This window comes from Hemitrygon akajei, chromosome 17, assembly GCF_048418815.1.
Source record: "Hemitrygon akajei chromosome 17, sHemAka1.3, whole genome shotgun sequence".
NCBI lineage: Eukaryota > Metazoa > Chordata > Chondrichthyes > Myliobatiformes > Dasyatidae > Hemitrygon > Hemitrygon akajei.
This window is the reverse complement of record NC_133140.1, coordinates 55,979,735-55,995,580: the sequence shown is the minus strand read 5'-3', so window position 1 is coordinate 55,995,580 and position 15,846 is coordinate 55,979,735. Positions and strand designations below refer to the sequence as shown.

The 15,846-nt window shown below is 38.4% G+C and overlaps 1 protein-coding gene across 8 annotated transcripts in view; it reads right to left on the bottom strand.

Annotated features, from left to right (window-relative positions):
- banp (BTG3 associated nuclear protein) overlaps window positions 1-15,846 on the bottom strand; it is a 172,504-nt gene that overhangs the window by 48,688 nt on the left and 107,970 nt on the right. For all 8 annotated transcript variants that reach the window (XR_012101914.1, XM_073070169.1, XM_073070167.1 and 5 more), the window contains one exon: window positions 11,408-11,452. Coding sequence is in view for 7 of the 8 variants with exons in the window: in XM_073070169.1 (XP_072926270.1) it covers window positions 11,408-11,452 (45 nt within the window). In the remaining variant the exon portion in view is untranslated. The remainder of the gene's footprint in view (window positions 1-11,407; window positions 11,453-15,846) is intronic.

Below are 15,846 nucleotides of genomic sequence, written 5' to 3'. Positions count from 1 at the left end.
TGACCCCAACCCAACATAGCTGCAATCTTGTCCACACTGCCGAAGACCTTTGAGTGTAAATTGGCCTCTCCCACCATCTGCATACCCACAGACCAGTCCAGCCCCTACAAATCTCATCATTGCATAATGGACGAATGAACACAATGAGAAAGATGTGATTACACTGAGTATGTAGAGAATAACCTGTATAATCCCAGTATGAGGCCTGTATAATAACCTATAATATTATAACCTGAATAATAACCTGTATAATCCCTAGCTCCAGTATGAGGCAACAAGTCAGTCAAAAGAAAGCGCCAGGTAAGCAATTGTGGCAAATGTGGTGAAAATTTGCTCTGGATCTACTGTACCACAGATTCCTTATATAGTGCTATTAGTACCTGTGATGCCAGTCCTTCAGTCTATCTCCATAATACCCTCACTTCAGGCAGGGTTAACTCTGGCAACTTTTAAATAAGGCTTGTGAGTTAAATTGCATCAGAATGGCAAACTCAGATTCCTGCTCCAGTCTAGATTCAGATCGGACAGATTTAGTCAAAATTAGAAAAGTATAATCAAAATTTAAAATCCATATTTTAGCATTAACAATGTTCATAGAAACTCTAGAATAAGTGGCTTTCATCTTTTTATACAATTTGGGTTAGAGCAGGGAAAAAGTAACTGATGAGCTATCTGGAAATGACAGCTGAAATTCTCCAGCTTTACTGTTGGGTCATCATTTTCTACATAAGTTTGGAAATGCAGAAATCAAAGCACTTATTAACCGAGATACAAGTACAAAAATACAAGGACGGAGTTGCAGACAGGCCAACAATTGACCTGTCGACCTTGGCATTATGAAGAATGTGTCTTTCCATGGGAGGATAAGGATCAGACTTCAGACCTCAGAGACAGATTAGCTATTTCAAGAACAATCTGGTTTTTGGATCTCTGCTCCTCAGTCATAACATCCCCATTGCTTCCCATCCCCACTCACCTCCCAACCCGAATGCTTTAGTGGCAGTTTAAGTTTCTGCATTACTCAAACAATGATGTGCAAATGCAAATCTGACATGAGACACAAAGCCGGTTAGCTTCTTGAAATAGCCCTAGTGATGGCAGTGTGCAATTAACCTCCATCCGTGTTTTGTGCTGCCTGCTTATTTACACAATAACTGTATGCAGTAAGTGCTAACAACAGTATACAATGTAGAGTGGCTGGATACCTCAGCAGTATTATTTAAAGCTAGCTCTCACTTCTAATATTGGCGATGTCTTGAGACTGCAACAGGAACTAAGATCGTCAATGTACCGACACTCTTCAATACAATCCATTCTCCACTGTAGTGAAGAACTGAGCAGCAAACAATAATGTGTCCAAATAGGAGTAGAAGTGATCTCTATCTCACTCCCATCTCTAACCTATCCATCTGTTGCCTCTTTTACTGTTACAATAAGACCCAGAACAAGCACCTTATCTTCCATCTGGACACCTTGCACTCTCTGGACGTATACTGAATTCTAGAATTTCAAGTAACTTAATCTATGTCTCTATCAGTCATCTGAGATATTAGTTCTGTTGCTGAAGAACATGCTCTGCCTGACATACTAATATGTTTCCCTGCTCTGCATTTTGCAACTTCTACATCCTTTTGTCTACGCTCTTATTCTCTTACTACTCCCATTCACTCACGTACCAGATAAACTTGTTTACAGATTATTCCCACGGTCAACTCAGTTTTATTCTGTCAGAAATTTGCCCCTCACCCAGCCTCTCTGCAACCTTCCCAGTTCAGATTAAGATCAGTTTCCCTTCCTGCAGATGCAGCCTATCCTGTTGAGTACTTCCAGGGCAGAAGCTGCCCTTGAGCTTGATGATATGTGTTCTCAAGTTTTTCTATCATCTGCCCGATGGAAGGTGGACAAGAGAGAATGATTGAGGTGAAAGGGTTCTTAGATTGTCTGCTTTCCTAAAGCTGCAGGAGGTATAAAATGAAGTCAATGGGGGGGGGGGGGGGGGGGCGCGGGGAAGCTGATTTTCATGATAGACCAGGCTGCATTCACATTTTTCTGCAATGTTTGTGATTTTAAGTAGAGCAGCTACCTACCAAGCTCTGATACATTCGGATAGGATGCTTTTTCCAATGTATATGTAAAAAATACTGAGGGTCATCGGGAACATGCCAAGTTTACTTACCCTTCTGAGGAAGTAAGGGAATTCTTTGCTGCTCATAGCATCTATGTGGCTGGACCAGGACAAAGTGTTAGTGATATTTACACTTAGGAACTTGAAGCTCTCAATCATCTCCCCCTCAGTACTACTGCTATGGAGAGGGGTATGTACTCTGACCCACTTCCTAAAGTCAATGACCATCTCTTTTGTTTTGCTGAGGGAAAGATTCTTGTTTTGATACTATGCCACCAGGTCTCTGTCTCTTTCCTGTGCTCTGTCTCATCATTGTTTCAGATATCGCTCATGACTCATGCCATCTGCAAAATTGTTGGAGGTAGAGCAGAATCTGGCCACGTGGTTGTAACTGCATAGAAGGCAAAGTAAGGCGCTAAAGATGCAACCTTGGAGGACATTGATATTGAAGATAATCGTGACGGAGGTGTTACTGCCAATCTGGAGTGATTGTGGTCTGTTGATTAGGAAGTTAAGGAACCAGTTGCAGAAAGGGGAGCTAAGTCCTAGGCCTAGGAGTTCTAATCCCATAATCCCTTCTGCCTGCACAAGGGCAATATTCCTCTATTCCCTACAATTTATGTGTCTCCCTAAATACTTCTCAAACCATATCTGCTTTTACTACTTCCTCTGCAGTGCATTCCACATATCTACCAACCTTTACATACAAAACCTGCCTTGTAAATTGCTTCAAACTTTTCTCCTCTCACTTTAAACTTGTACAGTTCAGTGACATTTCCATCTCTGATCACCCGCTATATCTATGCCTCTCATTAGTTTAAGCGCTTCATCAGGTTGCCCTTCAGCTTCCTACACTCCAGTAAAACAACTCACATTTATCCAAACTCTCCTTATAACTAATTCTAACAAATCCAACAAGTATCATGACAAACCACATCTGCATTCTCTACAACCTTCTTATAAGGCTGAGACCAGAACTGGGTACAACACTACAAATGGCCCAAACCAAAAGTAACTGCAACAACTATTATTATAGTTCCAAGTATTATACTCACTCCTCCAGCCAATAAAGTATGTCAAACATCTTCTTTACCAACCTATCCTAAGTTTTATTGCCACTTTCATCCTCTCTCTTTTCTTCAGTGCTCTAAAGGGTGTTGCCACTTATTTTTATTTATTTACTGAGATAGCACAGAATAGCCCTTCCAGCCCTTCGAACCACGTCACCCAGCAAACTCCAATTTAACCCTAGCCTAATCACGGCACAATTTACAATGACAACTAACCTCACAACCAGTATGTGCTTGATTGTGGGAGGAAACTGGAGCACTTAGAAAAAACACACATTTTCCACAGGAGGGCTGTACAGGCTCCTTACAGATGACATCGGAATTGAACTCCAAACTCCAACACTCTAAGCTGTAATAGAGTCTCCTTAACTGCTACGTTACCTGAACTGCATACTTGCATTTGACCTTTCAAAATGCAACACCTCCAACTGATCTAATCTCTACTGTATCGTTTGACAACCTTCCTCACTATCTACAACTCCACCAACTTTTGTGGTATCTGCAAACTTACCAATCAGACTACTCAGATTTTCCTCCAAGTCATTTAATTTGTAGCTTGCCTTTTTCAAGATCAAAGTTATAAATAAATTTTATTATCAAAGTATCTATGTGTTACCATATACAATTGTGAGATTCATTTTCTTGTGGTATACTCAACAAATCTATAGAAAAAACTGGAGGGCAGAGCTTAGCCAAAATAGCCCTAAACGGCACTCCTTTGCTTGCATGTTCAGAAATAGTTTAGTTCCATCCTCAATATCTCTATGTTTCCTTTCAGGGTTCTTTTCGAGACCCTGACCTGGAGTTACATGCTGACTTTGGTTCTTTGCAGGAATGGGACCCACTCTCAGGGTTTCATGACTGGCCGTTATCCAACATGCCACGGGCGCGGCCTAAGAGTTCAGCTTGCCTTTGGGGGCTCTGGAGATGGGCGGATCAAAGGTTGGTGTCCTGACAGTCTGATGTGTTGTGGGAGCAGGAAGATCTTTGGCTGTGTGCCCAGAGACCCGAGATCTTTGGGCACAGAGCATGGAAAAAGTGACACTAAGGACTTTTAACATCGTAAACCAGCAAGCTGTTTGTTATGTCTCCCCTCTCACTGTGAAATGGAGACAACTCTTTCTTCCTTATTAGGCAGAGAGAGAGCCTGTGGTATGTTGTATACCAGGTGAATGTGTAGTCTTTGGAGTACTGCAAGTCTGTTTCTTTGCTATTGCTTTACCTGCATGCTTGAGTGCTCGATGGTGGGTGCCGATGTTTTTTTTGTCGGTGTGGGGGGGGGGGGGGATCGTTGATTGCTGCCGCTTACGCACAGGGGAGGGAGGGGAGCTGGGAGGGACTTCAGGGTTCTAACATTTAACTGTCATTCATTCTTTGGACACTCCTCTGTTTTTGTGGATGGTTATGAAGAAAAGGCATTTCAGGATGTATATTGTATACATTCCTCTGACATTAAATGTACCTTTGAAACCTTTGAGCAATAACTATAACAGAATCAGTAAAAGATCACCCAACCAGGGCAATCAACCAAAATGCAGAAGAAAACAAACTGTGTAAATACATAAAGATTAAACGATAATAATAAATAATTAAGAATAAGCGTCGAGAACATGAAATAAAGCATCCTTGAAGGTTGATTCTATTGATCAGTAGTAAGTAAAAGATATTCAATGATTTTCAGGGCTGCCAATTTTTTTTTAAATATTTGGTTCATTTCAGCTTTCAGGTTTTATTAGTTTTTAGCAAAATCAGTTAATTTTGTTTGTTAAAAAAAATTAGTCAAGCAATGCATCAACATTCCATCGCTTTAGCACTCTATTAAGCTCAAGGGCTCATATATGTTCATAACATTTTCAAGCAATCTTGTGAGAAAGGAGGAATTATTTGCATGAACAATTGCCATGTCAGGCAATGCAATGTTCCAACCATTTTCATGATTTGTCTGGAAAATCAGAATGGCATCAGAACAAATTTTAGATTTAATTTTAATTTAAGGCCAACTGGAAATTCCCTATAGGTTTTAGATCTACTATATCTCACTCCAGACTGTGTTCCGTGTGACTCAACACTAAAGAGCAAGAGGATATTAACATCATTCAGTCTTGACCCTTTTACCAGAGGAAAAAAAGAGGTATTAATATGTTTTTGAAGCAGACACTACATAATTTGATGGGTCACAGTAGGTCCCACTTGATTCTGCTAATTATTTGTTCTATTGTTTCACGTGGTTGGGAGGATGCTGGCCAGGTGCTATCATATAATCAGAATGCACACCGCGGTCACAAGAATTTTTTATTTTTCTAAGCAGTTTTCCGATTGTCATTATCCTGGTTGCAGGGGACATACTTGTGTGATATTTGACTAATGGATGTATCTTCAGTGATAAAGGGCACTTAACACTACCCAATGTAAAAAGTAATTTCTCAATATTGTGATGGAACTATAGATGATCTGTAGAATTCAACACATGTCCCAGGGCACAAGTGAGAGAATATTTACAAATGTGAGAAACAACACCCATCATTAAAGGCCTTCACCATCCTGGACATACCCCTCCTCCTCTTCAGGAAGGGGATAAAGGAGCCCAAAGACCCATACTCAATGAACCCATGAACACCACTTTGTTATTCCTCTTTTGAGGAATAGATATGATAAATAATTCCTTCTTTCTCGTAAGACTGCTTGAAAATGTTATGAACATATTCCTCTTTATTCCTCTTTTGTACTGCTGCTATAAAACAATAAATTTCATGGCATGTCAGCAATAATAAATGTGATACTGATTTGGTTGATGGTGTGAATGCAGAAGAACAGTGTGTGGGTAAAGGACTGATGGAACTGAGAAGTGGCAGATGGTGTTCAACCTGGAGAAGTGTGAACAGATTCACCAAGAAGGTCAAATTTGAAGACAGAGTACAGGGTTAATGGCAGTTAACATTCTGGTTGGAGGAACTGAGCGATCTTGGGGTTCATATCTATAGATCTCTCAAAGTTGTTGTGCAAGTTGAGAGGGTAGTTAAAAAGGCGTATGATATGCTGGCCTTTATTAATCAGAGGATTGAGTTCCAGAACCATGAGGTAATGTTGCAGATCCATAAAACCCTTGTTAGACCATACTTGTAATATTGTGTTTAGTTCTAGTTGCCTCATTTTTTAGGAAGGATGTAGAAGCTTTTGAGAGGGTGCAGAGGAGATTTACCAGGATGCTAACTAGATTAGAAAATATGTCTTATGAAGAAAGGCTGATTGAATTTATACTGCTATTTGAGAGGGAGAAGCATAACTCACATTATCTGTATCACAATGGAATAAAGGGAATTACAGAGGCACGAGAGAGGAGGATCCAATCTCAGGTGGATTGGAGGAAGATATTGGAGGGGATGATAGCAGAGCAGAGATGGCTTAAGTTTCTGGGTATAGTTCACAAGGCACAGGATTAATATGTCCCACAGTGGAAGAAGTTCTCAAATGGCAGGGGTAGGCAACCATGGCTGACAAAGGAAGTTAAGGACTGCATAAAAGCCAAGGAAAGGGCATACAAGGTCGCAAAAGTGAGTGTGAAGTTGGATAATTGGTAAGCTTTTAAAATCCAACAAAAGAGAACTAAAAAAGCTATAAGAAGGGAAAAGATGGAATATGAGGACAGATTAGCCAATAATATAAAGCAGAATACTAAAAGGTTTTTCAGTTTTATAAAGAGTAAAAGGGAGTTGATATCAAACCACTGGAAAATAATGCTGGTGAAGTAGTAATGGGGGACAAAGAAATGGTAGATTAACTTAATGGGTACATTGCATCTGTCTTCACTATGGAAGACACTAGCAATGTGTCAGTAGTCCATGAGTTTCAGGGAGCAGGAGTGAGTGCCCTTGCTATTACAAAGCAAAAAGTGCTAGGCAAACACAAAGGTCTTAAACTGGATAAATCACCTGGGCCAGATGGACTACATCCCAGAGTTCTGAGAAACGTTGCTGAAGAGAGAGCAAAAGAACTGGTCATGATCTTTCAAGAATCACTTGATTCTGGCATGATCCCAGAAGACTGGAAGATTGCAAATGTCACCCCACTCATTAAGAAGGGAGGAAGGCAAAAGAGTGGAAACTATAGGCCAGTTAACCTAACCTCAGAGGTTGGGAAAGTGTTGGAGTCTATTATTAAGGATGAGGTTTCGACGTACTTGGAGACTAATGATAAAGCAAGTTAGAGTCAGAATGGTTTCTGCCAAGGGAAATCTTGCCTGACAAATCTGTTAGTGTTCTTCAAGGAAGTAACTAGCAGGGTGGATAAAGGAGAGGTAGTGGATGTCATTTACTTGGATTTTCAGAAGCCTTTGATCAAGGTGGCACATATGAGGCTACTAACAAGATAAAATCCTATGGCATTATAGCAAATGGCATGGATAGAGGAATGGCTGACAGACAGGAGGCAGCAAGTGGGAATAAAAGGGGCCTTATCTGGGTGGTTGCCAGTGACTAGTAGTGTTCCTCAGGAGTGAGTATTGGGGCCACTGCTTTTCACATTGTTTGTCAATGATTTAGATAATGGAATTGATGACCTTGTGGCAAAGTTTGCAGATGATATGAAGATAGCGGAGGAGTAGGTAGTACTGAGAAAGCAATGAGAAAGCAGGACTTAGTCAAATTGGAAGAACAGGTAAAAAAGTGGCAGATGGAATACAGTGTTGGCAAATGTATGATAATGCATTCTGGCAAAAGGAACAATAGTGCAGACTATTATCTAAATGGGGAGAAGGCGCTGACATCAGATGTGCAGAGGGACTTGGGAATCCTCATACAAGACTCCCAGAAGATTAATTTACAGGTCTGAGTCTGTGGTAAAGAAGGTAAATGCAATGATGGCATTTATTTCAAGGGGACTAGAATATAAAAGTTAACAAATTTCACAACACATGCTGGTGATAATAAACCTCATTCTGATTCTGAGATAATGCTGAGCCTTTATAAGTTTATCAGGCTGCACTTAGAGTATTGTCAACAGTTTTGGGCCCCATATCTCAGAAAGGATGTGTTTTCTCTGGAGAGAGTCCAGAGGAGGTTCACGAGTATGATTCCGGGAATGAAAGGGTTAACACGTGAGGAGTGTTTGGCAGCTTTGGGCCTGTGCTTACTGGAATTTAGAAGAATGTATCAACATCTCATTGAAACCTACTGAATGTTGAAAGGACTAGGTAGGATGGATGCAAAGAGGATGTTTCCTATGATGGAGGTATCCAGAACTAGAAGGCACAGCCTCAAACTTGACAGGCAACCCTTTAGAACAGAAGTAAGGAGGAATTTTTTTAGCCAGAGTACAGTACATCTGTGGAATGCTCTGCCACAGAGTGTGGTGGAGGCCAAGTCCATGCGTATATTTAAGGTGGAAGTTGATCGTTTACTGATTGGTCAGGGCATCAAAGGATATGGTGAGAAGGCAGGTGTATGGGGTTGAGTGGAATCCGGGATCAGTCAAGAAACAATGGCTTAATTCTGCTCCTATGTCCTATGATCTAAGGTTGAGCGAGCTAGGGCTTGTCTCCTTGGAACAAAAGGGGATGAGAGGTGACTTTATAGATGAGGCATAGATTGAGTGGATAGCCAGAGACTTTTTCCCAGCGCAGAAATGGCTAATAGCAGACAACATAATTTTAAGGTAATTGGAGGAAAGTACAAGGGAGATACCAGAGTCAAGTTCTTTACACAGAGAGTGGTGGGTGCATGGAACACTCTACCAAAAGGTTGTGATGGAGGCAAACACATTGGGCATTTGAAAGACTCTTCAATAGGCACATGGGTGATAGAAAATGGAGGGCTATGTAGGAGGATAGGGTTAGATTGACATTAGAGTAGGTTAAAAAGTCAGCACAAGAGCCTGTAATGTATGGTAGTGTTCTATGAGCAGCATAGTCAAACAGCAAGTAGTGAAAGCTAGGTCAAAGGGCCTGTTTCAGTATTTAATACACTGGAGCTGCAGCCTATATTGCTAGATTGACTGTCCTGTTGTACATACTATTTATTACAAATTACTATAAACTGCATATTGCACACTTAGACAGAGATGTAACATAATGATTTTTACTCCTCATGTATGTGAAGGATATAAGTAATAAAATCAATGCAATTCACTTCTGTGCCCTCCAGCCTTTCAATGTCATTTTTTTAAATTCCTCAATGGCTAAAGTAAGGCTACGTCCACACTACACTGGATAAATCTGTGATCAAAGCTTTTTCTCTTCATTTTGACCCTCCATCCACACTAAAACGGCGTTTTCGTCCACCAAAAATGGAGCTTCTCCAAAATGCTCTCCAGGGTGTGTAATTTTGAAAACACTGGATCAGCCGGAGCAGTGTGGACGGGGTAACCGGAGAAATCACGTTATCACGTCACGACGTGCCGGAATAGATGCCGAAACAGCGCGCCATTTCATTGTTTTTTTGAACGCAACCTAACAATTTCAGAACAGACAGCAACGAGACTGAAGCCAGAAGAGTTAAAAATGTACTCACCAAATGCTTTGACCCATAACTTACTGAATAAATAAGTATACTCACTTTGCCCTGTTTTCTGTCCTTGCTCGTATGAAGGTGATTTACCTATTTATGCAAGTACTTCTCTGACAATAGATGTGTAACAGCCTAATGTAACATTGTATGGAAATACAAGATAACACTGATGCAGTCATGCTTTATACATTTAACAAGGGGCTTTATTAATGCAACAGAATTAGTCAGTTTTTCCAATGTTCGTCATCAGCCAGGTCATACTGTCCTTGAACTCCCTGTCGGTTGCCTCCATATGCTCCAGTATTTGTTTTTTTTAGTTTTCAGTCCTCCTGCGCGAGAGCCAACAGCTGTCCGTCGTTTAAGTTTTTCTAGTCTGTAACTGAACAAACCTGCACCGTCTTTCACGGAGAGATTCGACACCAAACACATGGCTTGTTTTCGGTAGACGCGTCCTGCGCATGCCCAGTAGGAGAAGATTCGCCGAAATCTCCGTTTCAATGTGGACAGAGATATTTTCAAGAACGCTTGGTGTGAATGCCTATCGTTTTTACGCAAAACCGGCGTTTTCAAAATTATCCAGTCTAGTGTGTATGTAGCCTAAGACACCTCTAGGGATGAAGTTACATTCTTTACGGATTATATTCTCTACACTTGATCAAGTATTTCAGTATTCTTTTCACCCTGCCTAAAATAGTAAGTTCCTAGTTTCAAAACAGTAGTAGAACTCTTCACTAAAACATTGAAATAATTTGATAATACATGTGAATACTGCCTTTTTACCTCGCTGTTAATGCCCCATTCACATTATGCATATTCACTTTGCACAAATGACTCACTCTGAATGGAAATAAAGAACCCATTGACTCACTCTTTGGATGGAAATAAAGAAAGAAAGGATCTTCAAACACACATCTATTCCATCTTTCACTACTTAATGCCCAACCATACTATTCCCCATTAACAGCTTCATACACAGATCAATCACAATTCTCCTGGGTCCCCACTTCCTTTCAACCATTCAGTCCTTGTACCAGTCAGCACAACCCTAATCACTACCTCTGCATAGCAACATTTTGACCACTTTGTACAATAATTGATTTTTTGTTCCAATTGTATTTCTTTCTTGTACAGTTTTGTACAACCCATGTTTTCTTTTTCTTGTGAATACTACGTCACTAATATTACGTGCCTGTGCTCCAGGTAGGGCTTTCATTGCACCTGTACTTGTGCATATATACAATAAAAACAACTTTTATGATCAATTTGTCTTGGACTAAGCAGCTGAGGGTACCTACACATGGCATACCTCAGAAAAGAACACTCGCAGTGATGCACTTGAGCTAAGATTATTGTCTTCTGACAATTATAATCGTCTTTCTAGACATAACATCCACATGTGAAGAGCTTTCCTGTTGATCTTTGCTGATCTTAATTTCGTTAGAAGCCAAAAAACAATCCAATAATGAGTTGATGTCAAGGGCAAATACATGACACTCTTTTGAAAATTCTTTTTTTTTAATCCAAGGTTGCACCAAGGCTATAATGAAGTCTCATTTCATTAACATGTCATTTTCAGTCTATAAATGTGAGTGACTTCCCAGGAAATTCAAATAGAAAACTTAAACAATTGGCAAAATACATTTTGAAACGATGAACTATTTACTGTGGAGTATTTCTTCAAAATATTAAAAATAATCTTTCAAAGAACTTACCTGGCCATCTTGACTAACATGGACTTGATGTATTTGAAGATTGCCCTACAGATAAAGAAAGGAAAAATACTTATTTTAACATTCATATTGTGTGCATATTGCTCCATTCATCAAACCATTGTTTTCTTCTTTTTGTGATTTATTTGGCAGTCTATTTACCCTTTAGATAAACTTAATCAGAAAAAGACACATGGGAAACAAAGTTAAGGGAATCATTTCAGAATTAACAAGACGTTCACTGTCAGGACAATGGGCTAAATAATGCTGGCAGTGCTTGGTGATTCCAAAAGTAACAGTTGGTGTTCTGCCACTCTCATGCTGTGGGTATAAAAAGCACTGAGTTGTGGATGCCAAGCATCTGTCACTATGCTGGGTTCTGGTCACCGTGAAGAATACAGTGGCACTGCCTTGTCCTGCTGGAAGTCTCCATTATGCTGGGGAATCTGCCTCCCTGAGCCTGAACCAAACAAATCTACTATAGCAATATTTCAATTGGCCTTCTCAGCCTGGAGGATGAGAAAGCTTAGCATATATTATTTTCACAATTTTATTGATTTCTAAATGATTTAATGCATTTTAATTACTTTTTTCAGCAATTAAAATGCTTTCAAGGGTTTATAAACAATTTTAATGTCCTTTATAGTCTCTGATTGAACTGAAAAGCCTGTTTCTTTGCTCTATTTCTCTATAACTTCATACGTTCAGAGCCATTTAAAATTTAAAATAGAAGCCTATGGATTTTGACAGGTCACAAAGCTCCATCCCAAACTTTGCCTCCTGTCAAAGCATTCTGGTGGCAAAACCTGTGCAGGACCCCACTTGCTCTATCTCATTAGAAGCTTCCAGCTCCTGGAGAATAATCTTCCTGCATCTTGGGAGCAGGAAAGATGAAAAATTCAAGTATCATTCAGACCAGATTGTTAATGAATCACAATTGAACTTAAAATAAATTTCATCAATGTATTCAATTTTTCAATGTTTCAAGAAGCTACACCACAAATCACTAATCTATAATGGTGAGTCAACTCTGGTGTAACACTGACAAGTCAGCTGTTAGCTTGCAACTTCTGAAATGAAATAAAAACAGAACACATTGGAAATACACAGCAAGTAAATCAGCATTTATAAAGATAAAGCACTAGGCCAGTTAGAAGTGGGTGTCAGTCATTAAAGTTGCATTTTGAATTCAGCAACAAACCCAAATAAGACAATAAGTTCCTTAGGTGCTTCCAGCTGTGGAACAGAACCACACACTAAGTGGAAAGAATAGTTGTGAGGAAATTGAAATTATATTGCATAACTGGTACAATTAAGATGTCGTTAAAATAAGTTTATCTTTAATTACAAAATGATAGACCAACGTGTAAATATGAACATTCAAAAATTACTAGAACTTAAAATCATTCAACAGGCATCTTGTAGCAGGTTTCAAATGGTGTGCAGACTTGGAATGGAGAATCAAATGCAAGATGAAAAGATGATAATGATCAAAAAAGAGATAATAAAGACATATATAGTCATGTAAAATTGCACAGGTAAAGAAAAATAAAGGACAAGATACTTGTTATTGAATCTTAAGAAACAGATTGCATTAACAGCTACTGTTTTTTCCTGTAACAAAGTATCCTGTTCATCATAACTTTATACAAAATATATGCTAAAATATTCCCTCATCTCTTTTACACACTGGCAGAGAACTACAAAATGTTATGCAAATTGTTTAATCTCTTGATGAACACATGACCCTCCACTTCCTCCCTCACCACCACCCAGGGACAGAAACAGCCCTTCCAGGTCCAGCAAAGCTTTGCATGCACCTCCTCCAAACTCAGCTACTACATTTGGTGCTCTTAATGTGGTCTCCTCTATAGTGGTAAAACCAGCTGTACACTAGACAACTGCTTTGTGGAAACTTATGCTATGCTTGCAATGGCCATCCTGACCTCCCATCTGCACACCATTGCAGGCCACTGGCTCTATCTGCCCCCTTTTATCTTTCTCTTTCTTTATCTCCACCTATTGCCCAACCACCACTGTCAACCAATTCCACCCCTTCCTTCTTCCCCACCTGGCAACATCTGCCTCTACATCTGGTTTCACTTATTGCACTCCCGCCCTGCGTCACTCCTCCCTTTCACATCTTTACACTAGCAATCTGTCATCTACACTCCCAGTCCTGATGTAGAGCCTCAATCTAAAATGTTGACCATCTCTTTGCCTCCACAGATGCTGCTTGACATGCTGAGATCCTCCAACAGTTTGTTTATTGTCATGTAGCTTGACAGACTAACAAAAATGATTACCAAAATGTAATACACGCATACACACTCGCACTATTTCACTGGGCTTCTACTTTTTTGTAATTAATGGAAGGGGAAACTACAATCCCCTTTCCTTAAAACTGATTAACTTGATTTCATAAACAATGTGAACAATGACATATATACATATTATATTTATTTTAGGTACACTGAGGTGGACCTTTCAAGACATTCAAAAGAAGGAAAGACAATTCATTCAAAAAAATTCAATGTGTCAATTATCTGAGTTCCTTTACATCATAAGCTTCAAAACAAATATAAATTAAATCAGATTCTTGATGTTACAAGTTGCTATCGTTCTGAAATAGACAATGAATAGGCTATTAATCATTAATGTCACCAACTCAGAAGATGTGCACAGCAGACTCACAAATATTTAAATTTTACCCTAAGTAAAGATGCTTCTGAATCATTTGAAAAAGTGTTTCATGTATACTTCTAATGAAATTCAAGCTATAGCCTATCTCTAAATTATCTGTGAATTCTCTACAACTACACCAAAAGAGATAGGCATCAAGTTGAAGTTAAACATACTGTGTATAATTTGCGTCTGATTTACTGTAGTGGAGATTTTATTTTTCACAGACACCGTCAAAAAATTGTAAATTACAGCTGATTAAGTACACAAAGTTTTGAAGGGTTTAACTTTATTGTTCAATAAAGTAAACTGACATAGATGGGGGTCACAGTAGCTTCTAAAATAAATGTATTTAGAAATAGAGTATGTAATGAAACAATTAATTATGCATTTAAGAATAATTGGTAATAAAATGAGTAATCTCTTTCTTTTGGGTTAATTCTTCTCCATATATCAATCAAATTTAAATCTTTCATCAATGATAAAGTTAAATTTGCTACTTTTGATTTTGTAACAACCTTTGTTGATCTATCTAAAACTGGGTCTAGACAAAAATTAAAATCTCCACCTATTAATATTTTGTCATGTGCGTCAGCCAAATTCAAAAAGACCTCTTGTATAAATTTTACATCATTTTCATTTGGTGCATAAATATTCATAAGAGTCCATAGTTCTGAAAAAATTTGACAATGTATAATTACATATCTCCCCGCAGAATCAATTAATACATTTTGTATTTTATTTGGTAAAGTTTTATTAACCAAAATTGCAACTCCTCTCGCCTTTGAATTAAATGAAGCTGCAATAACATTTCCGACCCAATATCTCTTTAATTTCTGATGTTCTAACTCTGTTAAGTGTGTTTCCTGTAAAAAAAAGCTATATCTATTTTCATTTTCTTAATGTATGTTAAAATTCTTTTTCTTTTCACCGGTCCATTAAGCCCATTAATATTAAAACTTTAAAAATTCAGTAAATTAGTCATTATTTTTAACAGGGTTACTCCAGTCTATAGTAATACCTAACTTTTCAACTTTCATAGTACCTTGGGGAATCTTTTTAAAATTCTCCGTGTTGCTATGTGTCTCCCCCGCCCCCCCCGCCCCCGATTGTCCAGGCAAAGAAAGAAAGATTAAAGAAAAATAGATTATAAAGAAAAAAATAACAAAATACCCCCCTACTAATGTTGTGAATAAAAAAAAACACAACATTACTCCCTCATTTTATTAGAGATTAAAGAGATTACTCACTTTATTCAAATAGACATAAAACTTATTCAAGGATAGATTTTTTCCTATTATCAACGAATATTCAAGACAGAGAGAAAAATACGGAATAAAGCAAGAATATTGTCAGATCATTCCCCCTTGACAATGACAATGATAATGATGGATAAAGAGGAATCGATTTACAGTTGGAAATTTAATTCAATATTATTAAAACATCAAGATTTTTGTGATTTCATGAAAAAGCAGATTCAGTTTTTTTTAAGATACAAATTTACATTCAGTTGATGATAAATTTATTGTATGGGAAGCCATGAAGGCATATTTGAGAGGCCAGATAATAAGTTATACTTCTAAAATTAAGGAATATATGGTAGAAATAGATCAATTGGAAAAAGAGATTACAAAATTAGAAAAAGAATCTCAAAGATATATGACAGAAGAAAAACGAAGACAACTTGTTAACAAGAAGTTACAATATTCAGACATACCGAACAGAAAAAGCAATTATGAGAACTAAACAGAGATATTACG